Here is a 17167-nt window from a genome sequence, read left to right on the forward strand (position 1 = left end):
TCCGCCTTTTGGCCGTACGTTCACTTTTAGTATGGTTTCCACGCAATCCTTTATAAATGAGACCCCTGAGCTTTTTATCATTTGTTGGCGCGAGTTTTTGTTTGATGTATAATCGTCTGTTTCGTCTCTCAGGTATCCTCGTCTGGCTGCTCGTAATCCAGAGTCCAACACGGCCGGTTTGGACGTCTTCTCCAAGTTCTCTGCTTACATCAAGAACTCCAACCCTCAGGCCAATGATAGTCAGTGCTCAGAAATATTACTTGTTTTTTATGCTTTCTGTTATTTTAACCCATCTTACATGAAAATGTTCAGCTCAGTCAGCTGCTTGGTGACTTGGTTTTTGTAATATTCCTAATTATTTTTACTTTAATTACTAAAAAAATAATTTGGAAATACATTGAGATCTTTTTAATTCCTTTTTATAAATGTTATTTTTAAAGATCATCAGGATACTGGGTCTATTTTTGTCTTCTATGATACTTTTATCTGTAATTTTGCTTTTTATTTTAGTTTTAGCTCTTAGGCACTGTTTGATTCTTCAGCTAGTCGTTTTCTACTGTTAGCTAGTCATATGCTATGTTTATTTTTTATCTTCTCATATGTTTAGTATTTAGCTATGTTAAACTTTTAACCACTATTTTCATATTCCCAGTAATCCAGAATAAAATGTTTTAGGAGCAGAGTTTTTGTCACTTTTAGCAACCATTTTGCAACTTTTGGCATTTAGATCAGATGTTTATTTATTGTCCTTTTTTAAAAACGTAGTTTTAGTTTATTCAGTAAATTTTAGCGGTAATTCATGCTGGATTTTCACAAGATAAGTTTTATTTTTTTACGTTTTCTGTGGCTGAACGCTGTCATTTTGTCTTCAGGTGAAAATAGAACCATCAGGAAGCATCTGTTGATGTCGTTAGTTTTGTATTTTCTTTTCTTCTTCTGTGCTCTAAACTCCTGTGCGCTCAGATCTAGAGAAAGGCCTGCTGAAGGCCCTGAGGTTGCTGGACGAATACCTCGGCACACCGCTTCCTGATGAGATTGACGCAAACAGCGCCGATGAGGTCACTTCCTCGTCGCGCCCCTTCCTGGACGGCCGAGAGCTCACCCTGGCCGACTGCAACTTGCTGCCCAAGCTGCACATCGTGAAGGTGAACCTTCACGTGCTTCACCGCTGCCGGCTTTGTGGTCGCGACACTCAAACTCCTCTTCCTCCTCTTCCAGGTGGTGTGTTTGAAATACAGAAACTTCACCATCCCCGAGTCCCTGACCAACCTCTGGAGGTACCTGAACGCAGCGTACGCCAAGGAGGAGTTTTCTGCCACCTGCCCGGTGGATGACGAGATCCACATCGCCTACTCCTCCGTAGCCAAGGCTTTAAAGTAGGAGGAGGCTGGAGAAACATAATCCAAGAAAAACAATTAAAACACACCTTTTAAAGCAAACATTAACTCTGCAAACAATCCCTTTTTTAAACGTGACTAAAAATTATTCTAAGCGTTTCTTTTCATCTTCGTACAGATTTTAGAAAGCTCAGAGCGGCGGCAGCGTTCAGAACGCACCCACAGGTGCAGCTTTGTTTTCTCACTTCAAACAGGATTTGTTGAAACCAGGAAGTGTGTCGGGTCGATGAGCCGACACAGAAACTCCTCTGGTGACTCATTAAAACGGCTGCTTTACGTTTTTAAACCTCTCTGTTCTGTTTTAACCTGCACAAACCTTCACAGGCTCAAACTTTAATTCTCATTTTTCAGCCTCATTCGCCTCCATTTTATTTTTATTTTATTCGTCATTAAGAACATTTGCATACCAGCCGTTTTTTTTTTTTTAATTAATTTTTTTGTCACGGTTGTTTCACAAAACATCACTGAGGGGAAAAAAGCCCCTTTCATTTCATCGGAGCACTTTTTTTTTTCTCTTTCTTCGTGGTGCGAAAGGGGCGCGAAATAGACGGAGGCAGATCTGAAAACAGTTAAACAGGAAACTGTTTAAATAGAGCCGGGCTTCCCCTTTCTGCCGCAGCAGACGTGAAGGATTATTTAAGCTCACTGAGCTGCTTTGTTGATCCGCTATGAAGGCTTCAGTCTGTTTAGCTTTGCTAGGAAGCTGCGATTGTTTTTAGAAGGAAAAGAAAAAAAACAGCAGGAAGTTTAATGAAGGCATTTTTATACTGGAAATATTTTTATATTTGCTTTATGTTAGCGTTTTATATTACGAGTAAATGTTTTGTGGCCTGTTTCTTAGTGCTCTCTAACTGCGCTGACCTAACTGAAAACATTTCCAATGCGTCAGATTTMAGCTATTTTTAATACATTTTTATTTAAAAGCAGGAAGGTTCAAATTAACGGTTCGTTTTTAGATCAAGTTTGGCTCACCAGCTGAAATATCAGCAGATGTTTCAATATGTTTAACACGTTAAATTTAAATCAGACGTCCATCAAGCTTCTGACCTTCCTTTAAGTAACCGTCCAGCAGGAGCATTTTCAGCATTTCCAAGTGTAAAAGAGATTTTATGACAAAAAAACAAACCGAAGTGCACTTCAGATTCATAAAAATATATTTTGTGAACTTTTTTAGACTTCACTGAGCGCTTTCTTAAACTTACCGGTGTTTAAATACTAATATACTTGAATTGATGTGGATTTAATGAATTTGTGTTTAAAGGGATCAAGTCTAAAATATTTTATTTTATTATATAATGTGGAAAAACTTACAAAATGATTAATTTTAATTAGTTAAATGAATGGAAACTGTTAGTTTTTTCACTTATAGATGTTTGTCACATCTTCTGTTACTGATGTTTTGCTTTGTAATTTGTTAAAATTTGTTAAAATGTAGTTAAAAAGTCCCACAGGATCAGACTGATTTAAATAATCTCTGAAGACAATCAATCTGACTCAAAAAAGATCTTATATGTACTTCTTTATTGTCTAAATAAAACATTTGAATAAAAATGAGTCTGGAAATGTATTTTTTTAAATTTCATCTAAGGTTTTATTCACATCAGGGTTCCTGCAGATACTTAAAAAGCACTGAATTCATCAATCAGCCTTAATTAGCCTTAAAATGTCTTAAATGAATTCTTTATATATTTATATTATAAGTGTAATGATTGGAACTTATCTCAAACATTAAATTGGTAACATTTTTTATTATTTTTAAATTAATGTCTTGCAACTAATGTGTTAAACATTTGGATAAAATGGTTTTATTTTTTGGGAAGTTAGTCTTAAATTTTATATTAAGTTGTATTAAAACCCTGCTGTAGGAACCCTGCACATACAGATGTCACTGAGGAGAGAAATGAAACTCATCAGACAACTCAAGTGTTAAAACAAAGATTATTCAATCAACTGCACGTAAAAATAGGATTCAAGAGAAAAAAAAATTGAAAAAAGGTTTTGAGCACGAAGTTCCCTAACCTGTACCCTGATATTTTTTTAATTTAGAGCCTTAAGAAGATTGCTTGTGTGTAAATAAAAAAAGTTTAAAATCAAGACATTTCTTTCCTGTAAGTAAAAATGTGACGTTCACAGACGATCTGAATCTTTTGAACGACTCTTTAAGATGAACAGGAGTCGTGCCGTTTAAGAGCCGTTCTTTTTATTTCTTCCTCTGCAGATGTTTAATGACATCACCCTCCTGTCACGTGTGGTTCATGTATTCATTCATTCATGTTGTGCAGCAGTTGTTCGTCTCCTGATGGTCTTTTTCTGTCCCTCGCCTCAGGCCATGAGGAGCGAGAAGACGGGCAGCAGGCAGAGCGCCGCCGCCCCTCGGCCGGCCCGTGCGGCTCCGTTACAGAGGTCCGTGTCGCAGCAGTCGTTGGTGTAGTTAAAGTAGACGCCGGAGGTGTATTTCTGTCCACTCAGGCCACACTGAGCGGGAACGGCACAGCTTTTCTCGTAGATCGTCATCTGGATGACGCCTGTGAGAGCAGAGAGATCAGAAACGCTGACGAAACTGGAAAGTAAGTTTTTGTAAATGTTTCCACCTAAAGATTTACCTTTTTYCAATCAATACCAACAACACACAACRACCCCACACCCCGGCTAATTAAGAAAAGCCCACTTTTCTATTCTAGCTTATTCCAGCCACTAGTTGTGGCTCTCCACGTTCTTTCTTTAATCTTTATGTTTGGATGTAAATAAAACAAAAAAAGATATATTTTTTAGTTTATTTAAGTAATAACACCATCTGTATTTACATCTCTACAAACAGGTTCTGTGAGGTTTGAGTCTTGTAGCTGCATGTATTTAGAGAACATTTCAAACTCAAGGTCTGCGGGACAAATTTGAGCCACCACAGCATTTTATGTGGCCCACGAGAGTTTCAAAGATGTATTAACGTCCTAAAATAAGCTGCTTAAAATGCTACATCCCCCACAATGCATGTTGATTATTTTACCTGCAAAATGGTGGCATCCAGCCAGTGGAGCTAAACGGGGTTCAAAGGCAGACAGCAGCCGGAGAAATTTGCTGTGTGAAATCTGTATTTTGATGCATTTTTAAATTAATTTAAAATTTTTATTTTTTGCTGCAGGATGTTTTTTTTTTTTTTTTTTGCGGCCCAGTTGAAGTGAGAATTTCCCACTTACAGTTTACAGTTCAAGACGTCAGCTACTCACCAAAAAAAATAAATAAATCACATTTTACTTTTACTTCTAATAATATTTCTGTATTATTTATGTCAGATTTAGTCACGTACATGTCACATTTCAGTGTTTATAAGAGAACGTGTTAAAACACTGTTTCTGTGCAGGAAATACCAGGTAGAGCTCAGTTATTGTTTTTTAGCGGTGTTCCGTTTCGTGTTTAATCCAAGTTAAACATGACACATTGAAATTAATCACAAATGGCTTTGAGGACAAACACACTGCTCATGTGGCCCTCAATGGTCTGTTGAGACAGTGAACAATGACAGACTGAGCTCTGATCACACACACACACAGACACACACACACACACACACACAGACACACACACACACACACACACAGACACACGTGGATCTGACCTCGTCTTCCTGTGGCCTCACTGGAGAGGCAGCGCTGCCCAGCAGGACACTCCAGAGGAAACTTCAAACAATCCATGGGAGAGATGGCCGGAAACACACACGTGTAGCACCTCAAACAGGCTGCAAAATTATAACAATTACCAAAAAATATATTCATTTAATTCTAATTTTAAACATGTAGCATCATCTCAGGACACTTGGACGTGTTTACGTTCTAAAATGTTTAAATACAATGAAAAAAAAATCTCATATTGTGACTTTTTACATGAACAGATGTCATGTCCCATTAATAATCCTAAGTACTTTAATACAGATTTGAATAGGAGCATACCACAAATTAAACTAGTTGGTGCTCCCTGGTGGACAAAAGAGCAACTGTAGAAATTTAAAGAATAAAGTTTTAGTTTGTTTTAGTCAGTTAATTATTTGTATTGTTTTTAGCATAACTGTCAAAAACAATAAAAATACATCAGTAAAACCTTTTTTAAAAGCTGCTGTGTAGTCTTTCACTCATAAAAACTTACATTTTTTTAGATTATATTTATTTATTAGCAACAAACTTTAAACTTTGACAAGAATTAAGCTGAAATTGAATATGGTAGTAGGTGATACTGATCCCTAACATGATCTGAGAGAACAACTTTCTCAGTATTTATTTGAGGTCAACTTTATGTTTCTGTTAGCAAAATATAATTTGAAGGAAAAGCTTTGATTTTAGAGTCGAGATGATCAAATTTGGTTCTTTGGGTTGGTTTAAAATATTGTCAGTTTAAGACAAAATGCAATAATTAGTCCAGTTAAATCACACTAAAATAGATTATTAAATTTACTGCGGAAAATCAAAGAGATTGTAAATTTGGTTAATTAGAAACTATTCACGTCCACTTTAAAGCAAAACGTTTGTCTTTAAAGAGGAAGAAAAATGAGGTTAATGTTAATTTTTTTTAATTCTCTCAGAAAGGTAAATATCCTACCTGCTAAAGGAAGACAGATGAGGAGTCCTGTGAGAATCTGTAAACGAATCATGATTCGTCCTTTAAAAAGTCCTGGAAAGACTAATGGAGAGGAGCAGCTGCTTGAACTGAACTGTCCTCCGAGTCATTCCCTAACCTCCTCTGTCCTCGCCTTTTGCTGACATATTTTTAGATTTTATTAACCTGATTTTAAAAAGTGCCTAACTTATGAGCAGCTGTGATTCTCAGGCGGGCACCGTCTACTTCCTGGGATTCACAATTGAATTTGGAGAGGTAATTTTAAACAGCTGATGAATCTGATTCATATGTTTTCATGCTTTTAAAAGCTTTTTAAATCAGATTAATGAATGAATGAAGAGAAAACAAGCCGCCAACAAGGAAGGAGAAGCAAGGAAGTGTTTAACTGAAAACACAGAACCGTCAGGCTGAACCAACGCTGAAGCCGATGCGAGTCAGCAGACAGTCAGAGACAGAAACAATCAGCATGTTGTGGACAGAGGGTCAGTGAGACACTTTAACTGAATTATCCTTCAGGGTTTTAATGGGAGACATGAGGACAGCAGGCAGGACGGTCTGCTGACAGCGGTCTTGTGACGGCTCAGACTCACTAAGCTGTTTACTGCGCCATTAATTACTCAGCTGCAGGCCTTAAAACAGCTCCCCGAAACGGACTCCTTTATGTTTCATCAATTCAAGCAAAGATCAGACTTTAGCTGTAAAGATCTTTTATCCTTGCTTTACTGTTAAAACAGATGATTTTTGAATGAAGTTTGGTGCAGAGCTGTTGAAACGAACGAGGACAGAAAGCTTTACTGACAGGATTTCTGCTCTTATGCTACTAACATTTAGCTAATGCTCTGCTATTTTTAGCTACTATTTTACTTCTTTTAGCTTTAAGCTACCAGTCTGCTAAATTTAGCTTCTAGCTATGCCTTTGCTACTGCTCAGCTGCTTTAGCTTTTAGCCAGTATTTTGCTACCTTAAGTTACCATTCTGCAAGTTTTATCTCATCTTTTGTTACTTTAAGCTTTTAGCTACCCTTCAGCTACTTTAATTTTAATTAGACTTTGGGTACTTTTTGTTTACAATTCTGCTACTTTTACCAATGCTTTTTTTAGCTATTGTTTTTGCTACATAACTTTTAGCCAGCACTTTAAGCCGTCATTCTTACTTTACATCTACATTACTTTACATTCTGCAACTTTGATCTCAAGCATTTAGCTACCTTTCTGCTACTTTTAGCTGTTAGCTAGACTTTGGTTACTTTACTACTTTTACCAAGGCTTTTGCTACTTTTTGCTATTGTTTTTTCTACACCTAGCCCTTAGCCAGCGTTTATGATTTTAAGTTACCAATCTGCAAATTTAATCTTGTCTTTTGTTACTTTAAGCATTTAGCTAACATTCTGCTAACATTGTGAGCTAGATTTTGGTTACTTTTAGGGTTTAGCTACCATTCTGCTAATTTTACCTATAGCCTTTGCTACTTTTAGCTATTGTTTTTGCTACAACTTTTAGCTAGCATTTTGCTACTTTAAATTGTCATTCTGCAACTTGAGATTAATTGCATGATTTTAATCTGAGGCAGATTATTTTTGATTGTTCTGCAGCAGACAGATGGTTCTTTAATCCTTCGCATAACCACGTCTGGTTCTGTCGTGCAGAACCTCGGTTCTGTTCAGCACCTCCCTCGTGCTGCAGTGTCTCAGTCCCATCAGCTGAAGGAATATTGTGCAGCTTGTGTGTCGTAAACAAAACATTTCTGACCCACAAATCGACAAATATTAGCAAAGAAATCATCTGTTGAACAAAACCGAAGTGAACGTTATTCACTGTCTGACCTGCTTATTTCTCTTTCAGCATCATCTGACCCACTTTTCTGGATAAACCAGATTATTTTTGCCGCGTCACAAACACAATTCAGGATTACAGAGTGAATAAGCGGGATTTAATCCTTGGAAATACAAATCTGTGTTTGATTTGAATCTAAAAATCGGTTTGACTTTGGCTCAAGTGAAGATTTATATATGGTAAATGTTTTACATTTTACAATAAAAATAACCAACAATTCAAATCTTTTACTCAAACGGTATTTTAATTTTTAGATTTTTGAGCAAAAAAGTGTAAAAAAAAATAAATATATGGATAAAGTTACTGTTTGTTGTTTTGTCTCTTTTGATTGTAGCTCAGTTTTATGAGTTTTGCATCTTTTTGGCTTGGATGTGCTTTTTTTTGTGCTCATTTTGTTCGTATTTATAATCACTCTGGTCAACTTCAAGCTATTTTTGCTTAAATTGATTAGTTTGTTTTGGTAAATTAAAGGTAAATTTGTAAATTAAGATATTTAAATTCAAAACTGGATTCTTAATCATTTAAACTGTTTTAATTATCAATTAATAATTACATTTAAGGATCCCTTACTCATGCACAAGTAATTAATAATGGAAAAAATATAAAAACAACAGTGGCGGTGAGCCCTGATTGAATCCGGGCAGGACGTGTGGGGGATGGGGGGCGCTGAGAACAGCGCTGCGTCCAGTCAACTTTATATGGACGGACAAACCGGAAGTGCGACTGCGAAGTTTTTCAAATTAAACAGAGCAAAGTGCGTTCCTTACCAACTTGCAAATTTTAACCTTCAAATACGGGATGATTCTGTATTTTAAGGGAAAATATGCTACACATACGATGACTAGAGCTAACTAAAATGAAAAGGTTAAAGTGAATAACGAGCGGGGCAGAGGTACGGAAAGTGAGGGGTTTTATTTTGAAAAATATAACCGGAAGTAAACTCGTTCCACAGCAGCTGTTGACTAAAAGGGGCAGCGAGGAGAAGGAGGGAGAGTAACGGGAACAGAACAGGCGTGGAAATTAAATTAAACTAAGGGGCAAAACGGGACGGAACTCAAAAATAAAAAAACTCAAACAGGTAAGTCGACCCGCGTTTGTACTTTTATCTGTTCCGTGTTGAATTTGTGGACGTTTCGGGGGGAATTAGTTTCTCCTTTTTAAAGAGATGTGGGGAAAAGAAAATCATCCCAAGTTATTTGGAAGAGTGAAGTGGGGCGGTGCTGTTTGGGTGGAGGGTTGTTCTGATTTACTACAGCCGAATAAACCCAAACAAAAGGAAATGGCTGTTTGTAAAGACAACAATGAAGCAAACATGCTGTTTAAATAAGCATCATTTAAGGTCAACTTTTTATGTTTTATGTTTATGGAAAACAGCTGGACATGAAAGCTGGGACTTGTTGCATAAGTTATGAAGGAAATATCCTGTTGGAGGGACTTTAGGAGCCTCTCTGTGGGAGACTGCTTTGAGTTACAGGAAARATGAATAAAGAGCATTTGTCCCAAATCTGAGAAATAATCTAACGCTGAACAAAGCCACTTTGTCTGCTCCCAGTTGGACAATCTTTGCATTATTTCAACCATCCTTTGCTTTGATAAGTTCATGTCTTTATCTGCTATTTCCTGATTAAATGTAAATGATTTCATTCCCTGACATTGACTCCTTCTCTGTCTCAGATTAGATTCCTCTTGAGCAAAGATGGAGCGCAGCGCCCGATGAAGACCTCCATCCTCCTGGATCGCCTAGCCTAACCCTGTTCACCGATATCTGCATCTTTACWGACGTCATGGCAAATATGTGCCCTTACGGCCGCTTCACCCATGCTGTGGTGCGGGGCATCCCGGAGACTTTTGGGAAAGTGGCGGGAGACGGTGGGGAGAACGAGGCGACGGCGGCGGTGGAGCTGGCCAAGGCTCAGCGTCAGTTCGGCTGCCTGACGGGAGCGCTGAGGCAAAAGGTCGGCCTGCAGCTGATCGAAATCCCCCCCGACCCCGAGCTGCCGGAGAGCTGGAGGATCGAGGACGTGGCGGTCATCCAGGGGGACACGGCGCTCATCACCAGACCCTTCAAACAGCAGAGACGCAGTGAGGTAACAGCACAGCAACAACAAAAACCAGCTGCAGGAGCTGATTTCTGCTGCCCTAATCCTTCCATAGCACTCTTAATCTGTTCATCCCTCTTTCCCAATTTTGTTTTGACATATCAGACAAAACAACTCATTTATTTCCCTCCCTTTAATCTTAAATCCTGAATTCCACCTTCAAATTTGTGTTTTGTTAAAAACGTGTGGTTTGAAGTTAAATCTGAGTAAACCTCTGCTCGTGTCCTCGTCCTCAGGCGGAGGCTGTGAGGAGGGTGATGTCTGAGCTCAGCCTGACCGTGGTGGAGATGGGGGGCGAGCAGGGCGACTCTGGGGGGGCCACGCTCGAAGGCAGCGACGTCCTCTTCACCGGCAGGGAGTTCTTCGTYGGCGTGTCGTCCCACACCAACCGAAGAGGAGCCGAAGTGCTGGCCGACACGTTCAGGGTACGGAGGCGGATCAGACGGCCTCACACGGCTGCGGGATGTGAGAAGTGTTAGGTGATGATATTTGGCTCCTCTTGTTGCCAAGAGCGTCACCGGATAAAAGGCTGGAGCTGCCGAGGAGAGCAGCTGCTCATTTGCTTTATTGCATTTTGGGAGTTCTTGTCTTTAAACGGTGATGAATGAGGTTGTTCCTCTGCTCCCACCGGCCCGACCAGACCCGCCCAGATATTGATTCCTTCACTTCTCCACAGTGCTTTTACTCATGCCGACTCTGCATCCTCTTCTGTGTGTGTGTGTGTGTGTGTGTGTGTGGTTGTTTTTACTACAGAGTGAGGACTATTTGCTCCATAGTTACTATCAAAGTGAGGTCTTTGATGTAAACTGAGGACCTTTTCAATGACCTCATTTTGTTTGCAGCTCTGCTGTGCTTTACTAGTTAGGTTTAAAGGTTTGGTGTGAATTAAGTTCTGGTTCAGGTTAGGGTTAACTGTAGACCAGTACTGGTTAATTTCAGGGAAAATGTCAGGGTTAGGCATAAATACTGTTAGAGAAATGAATGGAAGTCAATACAAAGTCCTCAGTTTGATGCAAACACAAGGAGGTGTGTGAGTGTCCTTGTTTTTGCTGCTTGGTGGGGACAAATTTTCATGAAAATGCAGCCTCGTTGGGACCAAATGCTCCAGAGGCTTTTTTTTTTTTTTTTTGGAGGTGGGGTGTTAGGACCAAGGTGTGAATTGAGTTTAGGTTAGTTTTAGGGTCAGGTAGGTACCTGTGAGGTTAATTTTAGGGTAAATGGTCATGGTTAGGATATAAAATCACCAGAAAATGAATGGAAGTGAATGGAAAGTCCCCACAAGGATAGAGAGACATAGTAGGTGCGTGTGCCATCAGGACAAGGGATAAAGAGGAAGATCAATAGATATAAAGTTCACACGAGAGGATGTAAAAAATGGCAGGTTGGTGTTCCTGTATTTCGATGTCTCGGTTTCGGATGGAGGACAGTTAGAAACTGGCGTATATCGTAAGCCCACCCTCACAGACCAATATTTGCGTTTTGACTCCCACCACCCACTGGAACACAAGTTAGGAGTGATCAGGACTCTGTACCACAGAGCAGACAGTGTCCCTACAAAGGCAGAAAGAGAAATCACACACACGACAGGCCCTGGAGCAGTGTGGTTATCCTGACTGGGCTTTCCTGAAAGCAGACAGGAAACACAGACAGGATTCCATGCAACCTTCAGGTGAAAATGAAGACCCCAAACCCAGACCCAAACCAGTGGTTATTCCGTATGTTGCGGGTGTTTCGGAGAAACTGAGACGTTTATTTTCTTAACATGATGTCCCAGTGGCTTTCAAACCCCAAAACACATTACGACAAAGGCTGGTTCACCCCAAAGATCCGGTGCCCCGGCACAAACAGAGCAATGTTGTATATGCTGTTAAGTGCCAGGAGGACTGCRACCAGTTATACATCGGGGAAACAAAGCAACCACTGTTCAAAAGAATGTCCCAACACAGACGAGCTACATCTAATGGCCAGAACTCTGCAGTTTTCACTCATTTACAGGCCAGCGGTCACTCTTTCAGAGATGAGGATCTTCTCATTCTTGATAGAGAGGAACGTTGGTTTGAGAGAGGAGTAAAAGAAGCCATTTTTGTGAAGAAAGACCGTCCATCATTAAACAGAGGTGGAGGCCTCCGTTTTCAGTTGTCCCCCTCCTACAGTGCGGCTATTGCCAGTATCACTCCACCCCGTTAACAATAATTGTTAATTAGGTGTCAACGATAGCCATGTGATGTGAGTATCAGTCACATGGAGGCAGTGCTTAAAAGCCTGAATTTTGCCTGAAACTCTCAGACTGAAGAAGTCTCTTGGAGGAGAGACGAAACGTTTCATTAGAGAAGAAACCGTCCAGAAGACCTATACAATTTTTTTCTTTTTGATCAATAGATAGAAAGATAGACTTTGCATCTTGGTCTATCTAAAAGCCTTGGAATTGGCCTCTGTCTCTTTAAGAACCTCTTACCATTTCAGACACTCCCACTTCAGCACATCTTCGTAATTTTTGGGAGAGGGGTGCCCGGCTGCAGACCGAGCACCAGGGAGGAGCTTTATAGGCGGAGCTTTGTACCAGCAAGTGTTTATGGAGCTCCACATGTCTACAGGAGATTCAAGGGATTCTCAAACATGCATGAATGAGTCAAAGCAACACTGGGTATGTTTTTAATGAGGGAATGACATTAGAACATGATATTATGATCAAAAAAGTCCATTTTCCATATTTGCATCTTTAAGAATTCACAAAGGAAAACAGAGAGAGCATCACTTTGTCCAGAGGTATTCCTTAAAGGACCTYCTTTTAAAACTACAGGAGCCAAGAACAGCCGATCATAACCAAGCTGCTTTCATCTTAAAATCCCTTTCTTGTGATATTTTGGTGTAAAAAATGAGCTCAACTCTACGGAGATTTGTTAACTTGAATCATAAATGTTTTTTTTTTTTTTTTTTGTGGCGTCAGCATTTTATTTTCACCTGTTCAGGACTTTGCTGTGTCCACCGTCCCCGTCTGCGGTGGAGCCAGACTGAAGAACGTCTGCTCCATGGGGGGTCCGGGTACCATCATCGTCAGCAACAGCGACGGGGCCAAGAAGACGCTGCGGGTAAGAAAGTCCACTTCATGCACCGTTCTCAGAAACCTAACCTCTATAGAGAGGGATGATAACAGGCTTCTGATGAAACATGCAGGACAGTGGGATCATCAGCTCTTGTAATAATTAGAACAAAAATAAATGATCATTTTTAAGTTTGATTTGATGGTTGGAGATCATTCGTGGCCAAAAATGGGGTTAAATATAATAAATTACTGTTTATTTCTAGCTGCAAAGAAAAGCACATAAATCCTGTTGTCATTCTTCATTTCATGATGTTCCAAATAGCTGAATACCTAATTTTTTTAGTATTGTTGCACATCGAGCCTTTGTGTTTATGTTTTAGATGATGGAACAGCTGACTGATCACCACTACGACGTGCTCACTGTGCCGGAGGAGTCTGCAGCCAACTGCATCTACGTTAAAGGCCCGTCCAAACGGGACTTCCTGCTGCACAGGCCCGCTGAGGAATGTCCTGAGAGCGTCTCTGTGAGTACACTTCAGATTTAACCCTTTATAACCTGAAAAAAAAGGTTCAAATTAGGCATTTTCTGCTGTTTTGGAGATATGAAAGTGTCGAGCTTTTTAAAACAAAAGGATGCAGCTTTTTTATTTTTGTTCCTTTTGACTCAGCAGAATTGTAAAACACTCCCATCTGACTTCATGTTTTGTATTTTTTTCTCAGTAATTCATGAGTTTTTTTTCCATCACTCATGAGTTGCTCTGATTTAACCATTATTCCTCCCCTCCTGGTTTCACTGGCTCATTCTGGATGAGTGAACGGTTTCCTCTGAACTCTCCGCAGGCCTTCCAGAAGCTGCAGGACTACACCCTCCTGCCGACGGCCTGCAGCGAAGCCTCCAAACTGGGAGCATCTCTGTCCTCCCTCTGCCTCCTCATCAACAGAAAACACACACATTTCTAAACACACAGAGCGATCATATACCTGTAAGATAACTGTAGTTTTGACCCCCCAGGACTGGTCTGATTTTGGTCTGATTTAACTCCTGCTTTGGCGTCATACAGCTTTATGAAACTCAGCTGCCGTGCCCCTACTTTAGACCAGTTAAAAAGTTTGTTTTCCCTCAACTTTTAGCTCCAAACTCAGTGCCTGTTTCTACAAACATGCAGTCAAATCCATAAGGACCTAAATGTGTTTTATACTTGAGCAGATTAGCAGCAAAACAACTTTATAACTAGTCGAAATGCACATTAGTTATTGGTACTAGCTTATGAAGGAAAGCCTGTTTTAGTAACTAGCTGCTAAATGTAAGTTTTTAGCTTTCCAGTGTATGAAATAATCAACTATTGTTTGAAAAGACTTGTAATTTACCAGGATGTTGCTTTAATTATACCACTATTTCTGCAATAAAAGATGAAAACTAGTTTAATCTTATGACCAAATAACTTTCCCACAGGAACATCTGGGCATCAAGAAACTCCAAAGTCATCTGAAATTTCTTCAAATTTATTTGTTTTGTTAGAAAGCAAACATGTTTTAACGGTTGGACTTGGCCACTCTCTCCAACTCGTCCTTCTTCTTGATGGCGTAAGAGTTAGATGAACCCTGGAGGAGCAGAAAATATAACGTTTGATYCCAGCTGAGCACAAAATGTAAAAATCTTGTTTAAACGAACTTTCACCTTGGCTGCGTTGATCAGCTCATCAGCCAGACACTCGGCGATGGTCTTGATGTTCCTGAAAGCAGCTTCTCTTGCTCCTGTGCACAACAGCCAGATGGCCTGCAGAACAGCACGTTGYGGTTAAAACACTCAGGATCACTTCAGTTTGCTGGTTAGAAATGCAGCATGTATCATGAGTCGGTGATTGACTGGGCCACGACAGACTGCAGCCAATGAATAAACTACGAGCTTTAATATACGAGAGCTCTAGCACGCCAAGACAACGGGGAGATATCCAGGCGTGACTCTAGCCTCGCTTGTCTGAACTGTTACACATCTCAGATCTAATTTAAGAACACACTACCTGGCAAGTTGCTACAAACCCGAGTTTTAAAAGTGAAGGGTGTTTTGTTACCTGGTTGACCCTGCGGAGAGGCGACACGTCCACCGCCTGCCTCCTGACGGTACCAGCGCGACCAATACGGGTGGAGTCTTCACGGGGTCCACTGTTGATGATGGCGTTGACCAAAACCTGAAGAGGATTCTGGAAACACAATTGGAAAAAAAAAAAAAAAAAACTGCATGACCAACAATATAAAAATACTTTTCTGCATCAACTTAATGGAATCACGATTCTTGCAAACCTAATAAAAATCTGATGACAGTTTTAGTACCTCTCCAGTCAGCAGGTGGATGATCTCGAAGGCGTGCTTGACGATGCGCACGGTCATCAGCTTCTTGCCGTTGTTGCGGCCGTGCATCATCATGGAGTTGGTGAGACGTTCCACGATGGGGCACTGGGCCTTCCTGAAACGCTTGGCGGCATAACGTCCTCCAGAGTGCGGGAGGTACTTGGCGTACTTCTCTTTCACAGCAATGTAATCCTGCAAAAACAGCAGCGTTAAACACGTTGCTGCAACACGACGGTGACGTTCGGGTGATGTGGTGTGTCTGAGCTGGTGATTGGCTGGGCCACATGAGACTACAGCCAATGAATATGCAAAGACCTGTTACTCTACGAGTGCTCTAGCACACCAGGACAACGGGTCAGTGTCCAGGCGTGACTCTAGCCTCGCTTGAATCGTCTTTAACTCTGTTTACATTCACACCTGCAGGGAGATGTCATTGATCTGAACGTCGTCAGTGCTCCACTTTCCAAAAAGCTTGATCTCAGGGGTCTCAGCCACAGCTGGGGCAGTCTCCCACTCAGTCACTGCAACATAGGGGGGAAATGCTTTTAACAGGATGCTCATGAGTAAATCAGTGTATCAGTTTGAAAATAAAACAGTTATATACATACAGTACTCTATGTTTAAGGGATTTAACTACACACTCCAAAACTGAGCCACTGGTGATACATTAACTCATAATAAATACAAGGTAATGCTAACTCTACAGCAGAAAACAGATGTGAGGAAACATTTAATATTCCTTTAACAGGCTAATTTATCGCCAGGATAGATTTTATATAAGTTACTGTCAGGACTTCAGAGCAAAGGCCTTAGTATGAGTGTGATTCACAATCAACTCATGATGATTTGGGCTTTAGAAGCTAACAAGGTAACTATCGTAACGTTTAGCCCTCAATACGTGAACATAATTTAGTAGCACGTTACAGTAATGTTTCACGTAAAAAAAAAGAGACATCAAGGAATAAAAGGTATCGTTGACATGCTACAAGCAGCGTCTGTTAAAGCGGATGACCGACATGCCGCTACACATGCGCCAGCTATGGTTAGCTAAATGCTAACACGACAACATTCAAAAGAATTAAAAMCACTTTTCAGCAAAGCTGACACGTTCCGAATGCGTTTATCGATCAGTTGGACAAACAATCCGCTACCAAAGCTGCTTCTTTATTCAATATCTCGATTTTTAAACCAAGTTAAAGCTGTTTTTTCTACTCACTTGTGCCTGCCGTTGTGTACCACACTTCTCTGAGACGGAAAAGGGCCTGCTCAGGGCGCCGCGTGCAGATATCCGGTGAGCTGGCWGGATACTTCCGGGGCCGCAAAGCATTTTGGGAAATAATGTTTTTTTTAATCCTCTTGTTTATGAACATTTTTCAAGAATAACACGTTTAAAACATTACTTTATCTCTACTTTATAAATTACGAAACCAATATGGCATGTGATGACAAAACGAGTCACTATGAAAAATTGAAAACCTCAAAACAAAACGTAGTTTGTTAGGATTAGGCAATTTATAACCAAGTTGGCAACAAGCTAGTTTACTTTCAACGGATTTTTGCTTAATAAACTTCACTTTTTTTAATTGGGTTACAAATATGTCATTAGTAATTCCAGCTCTATATTTAACAAGGTGACAYCAAACATTGTACAAAGGGATTTCCCAGCCATCAAAAAAAAAAAGTCAATTTCAAATCGTAGAAAGCTTAGAGTATTWCCAAAGATATTAATTAAATGCTTATTTGCCAAACAATATTAATGTAAATAAATAGACATTYACACACACATGCTAACGTAAACTATCTAATAAGCATATAAATACCCGTTTATAATTAATCAGGGTT

At 40.0% G+C, this 17167-nt stretch overlaps 4 protein-coding genes across 8 annotated transcripts in view; 2 read left to right on the forward strand and 2 right to left on the reverse strand.

Annotated features, from left to right (window-relative positions):
* clic1 (chloride intracellular channel 1) overlaps positions 1-2460 on the forward strand; it is a 5658-nt gene extending 3198 nt beyond the window's left edge. Inside the window, exons 5-7 of the mRNA XM_014013101.1 lie at positions 133-239; positions 964-1145; positions 1219-2460. Of these exons, the coding sequence (XP_013868555.1) occupies positions 133-239; positions 964-1145; positions 1219-1380 (451 nt within the window). The 3' untranslated portion in view covers positions 1381-2460. The remainder of the gene's footprint in view (positions 1-132; positions 240-963; positions 1146-1218) is intronic.
* Positions 2132-7065, reverse strand: lypc (ly6 domain containing, pigment cell). The gene is made up of 3 exons (XM_014013103.1): positions 5985-7065; positions 5011-5130; positions 2132-3922 (listed from the first exon to the last, which is right to left on the reverse strand). Exons 1-3 carry the CDS (start codon positions 6034-6036, stop codon positions 3720-3722), a joined length of 375 nt encoding a protein of 124 aa, XP_013868557.1. The 5' UTR covers positions 6037-7065; the 3' UTR covers positions 2132-3719.
* On the forward strand, positions 3829-14396 carry ddah2 (DDAH family member 2, ADMA-independent). Of its 5 annotated transcripts, none has more exons than XM_014013094.1 (6): positions 3829-3964; positions 9614-9921; positions 10170-10358; positions 12903-13022; positions 13357-13500; positions 13817-14396. In XM_014013094.1, exons 1-6 carry the CDS (start codon positions 3916-3918, stop codon positions 13934-13936), a joined length of 930 nt encoding a protein of 309 aa, XP_013868548.1. In that variant the 5' UTR covers positions 3829-3915; the 3' UTR covers positions 13937-14396. The 5 variants fall into 5 exon arrangements, with proteins under 5 accessions (XP_013868548.1, XP_013868549.1, XP_013868550.1 ...); XM_014013095.1 differs by having other exon boundaries at positions 3877-3964; positions 9509-9921; XM_014013096.1 differs by lacking the exon at positions 3829-3964 and adding an exon at positions 8784-8912 and having other exon boundaries at positions 9509-9921.
* A 67-nt stretch (positions 14397-14463) lies between these two features.
* On the reverse strand, positions 14464-16694 carry rps5 (ribosomal protein S5). The gene is made up of 6 exons (XM_014013102.1): positions 16542-16694; positions 15743-15846; positions 15308-15517; positions 15049-15177; positions 14655-14753; positions 14464-14578 (listed from the first exon to the last, which is right to left on the reverse strand). Coding segments are annotated over exons 1-6 (612 nt in total). The 5' UTR covers positions 16543-16694; the 3' UTR covers positions 14464-14509.
* Positions 16695-17167: the final 473 nt, after the last annotated feature.

Source organism: Austrofundulus limnaeus, unplaced genomic scaffold, assembly GCF_001266775.1.
Source record: "Austrofundulus limnaeus strain Quisiro unplaced genomic scaffold, Austrofundulus_limnaeus-1.0 Scaffold98, whole genome shotgun sequence".
Lineage (NCBI taxonomy): Eukaryota > Metazoa > Chordata > Actinopteri > Cyprinodontiformes > Rivulidae > Austrofundulus > Austrofundulus limnaeus.

Coding starts and splice junctions, on each gene's coding strand:
- lypc (XM_014013103.1), bottom strand. CDS start 6,036: ATGATTCGTTTACAGATTCTCACAGGACTCCTCATCTGTCTTCCTTTA. Junction 5,131..5,984: donor CATCTGTCTTCCTTTAGCAG/GTAGGATATTTA, acceptor ATAATTTTGCAG/CCTGTTTGAGGTGCTACACG. Junction 3,923..5,010: donor TGAGGCCACAGGAAGACGAG/GTCAGATCCACG, acceptor CTGCTCTCACAG/GCGTCATCCAGATGACGATC.
- rps5 (XM_014013102.1), bottom strand. Junction 15,518..15,742: donor TCAATGACATCTCCCTGCAG/GTGTGAATGTAA, acceptor CTGTTTTTGCAG/GATTACATTGCTGTGAAAGA. Junction 14,754..15,048: donor CTCTCCGCAGGGTCAACCAG/GTAACAAAACAC, acceptor GCTGTTCTGCAG/GCCATCTGGCTGTTGTGCAC.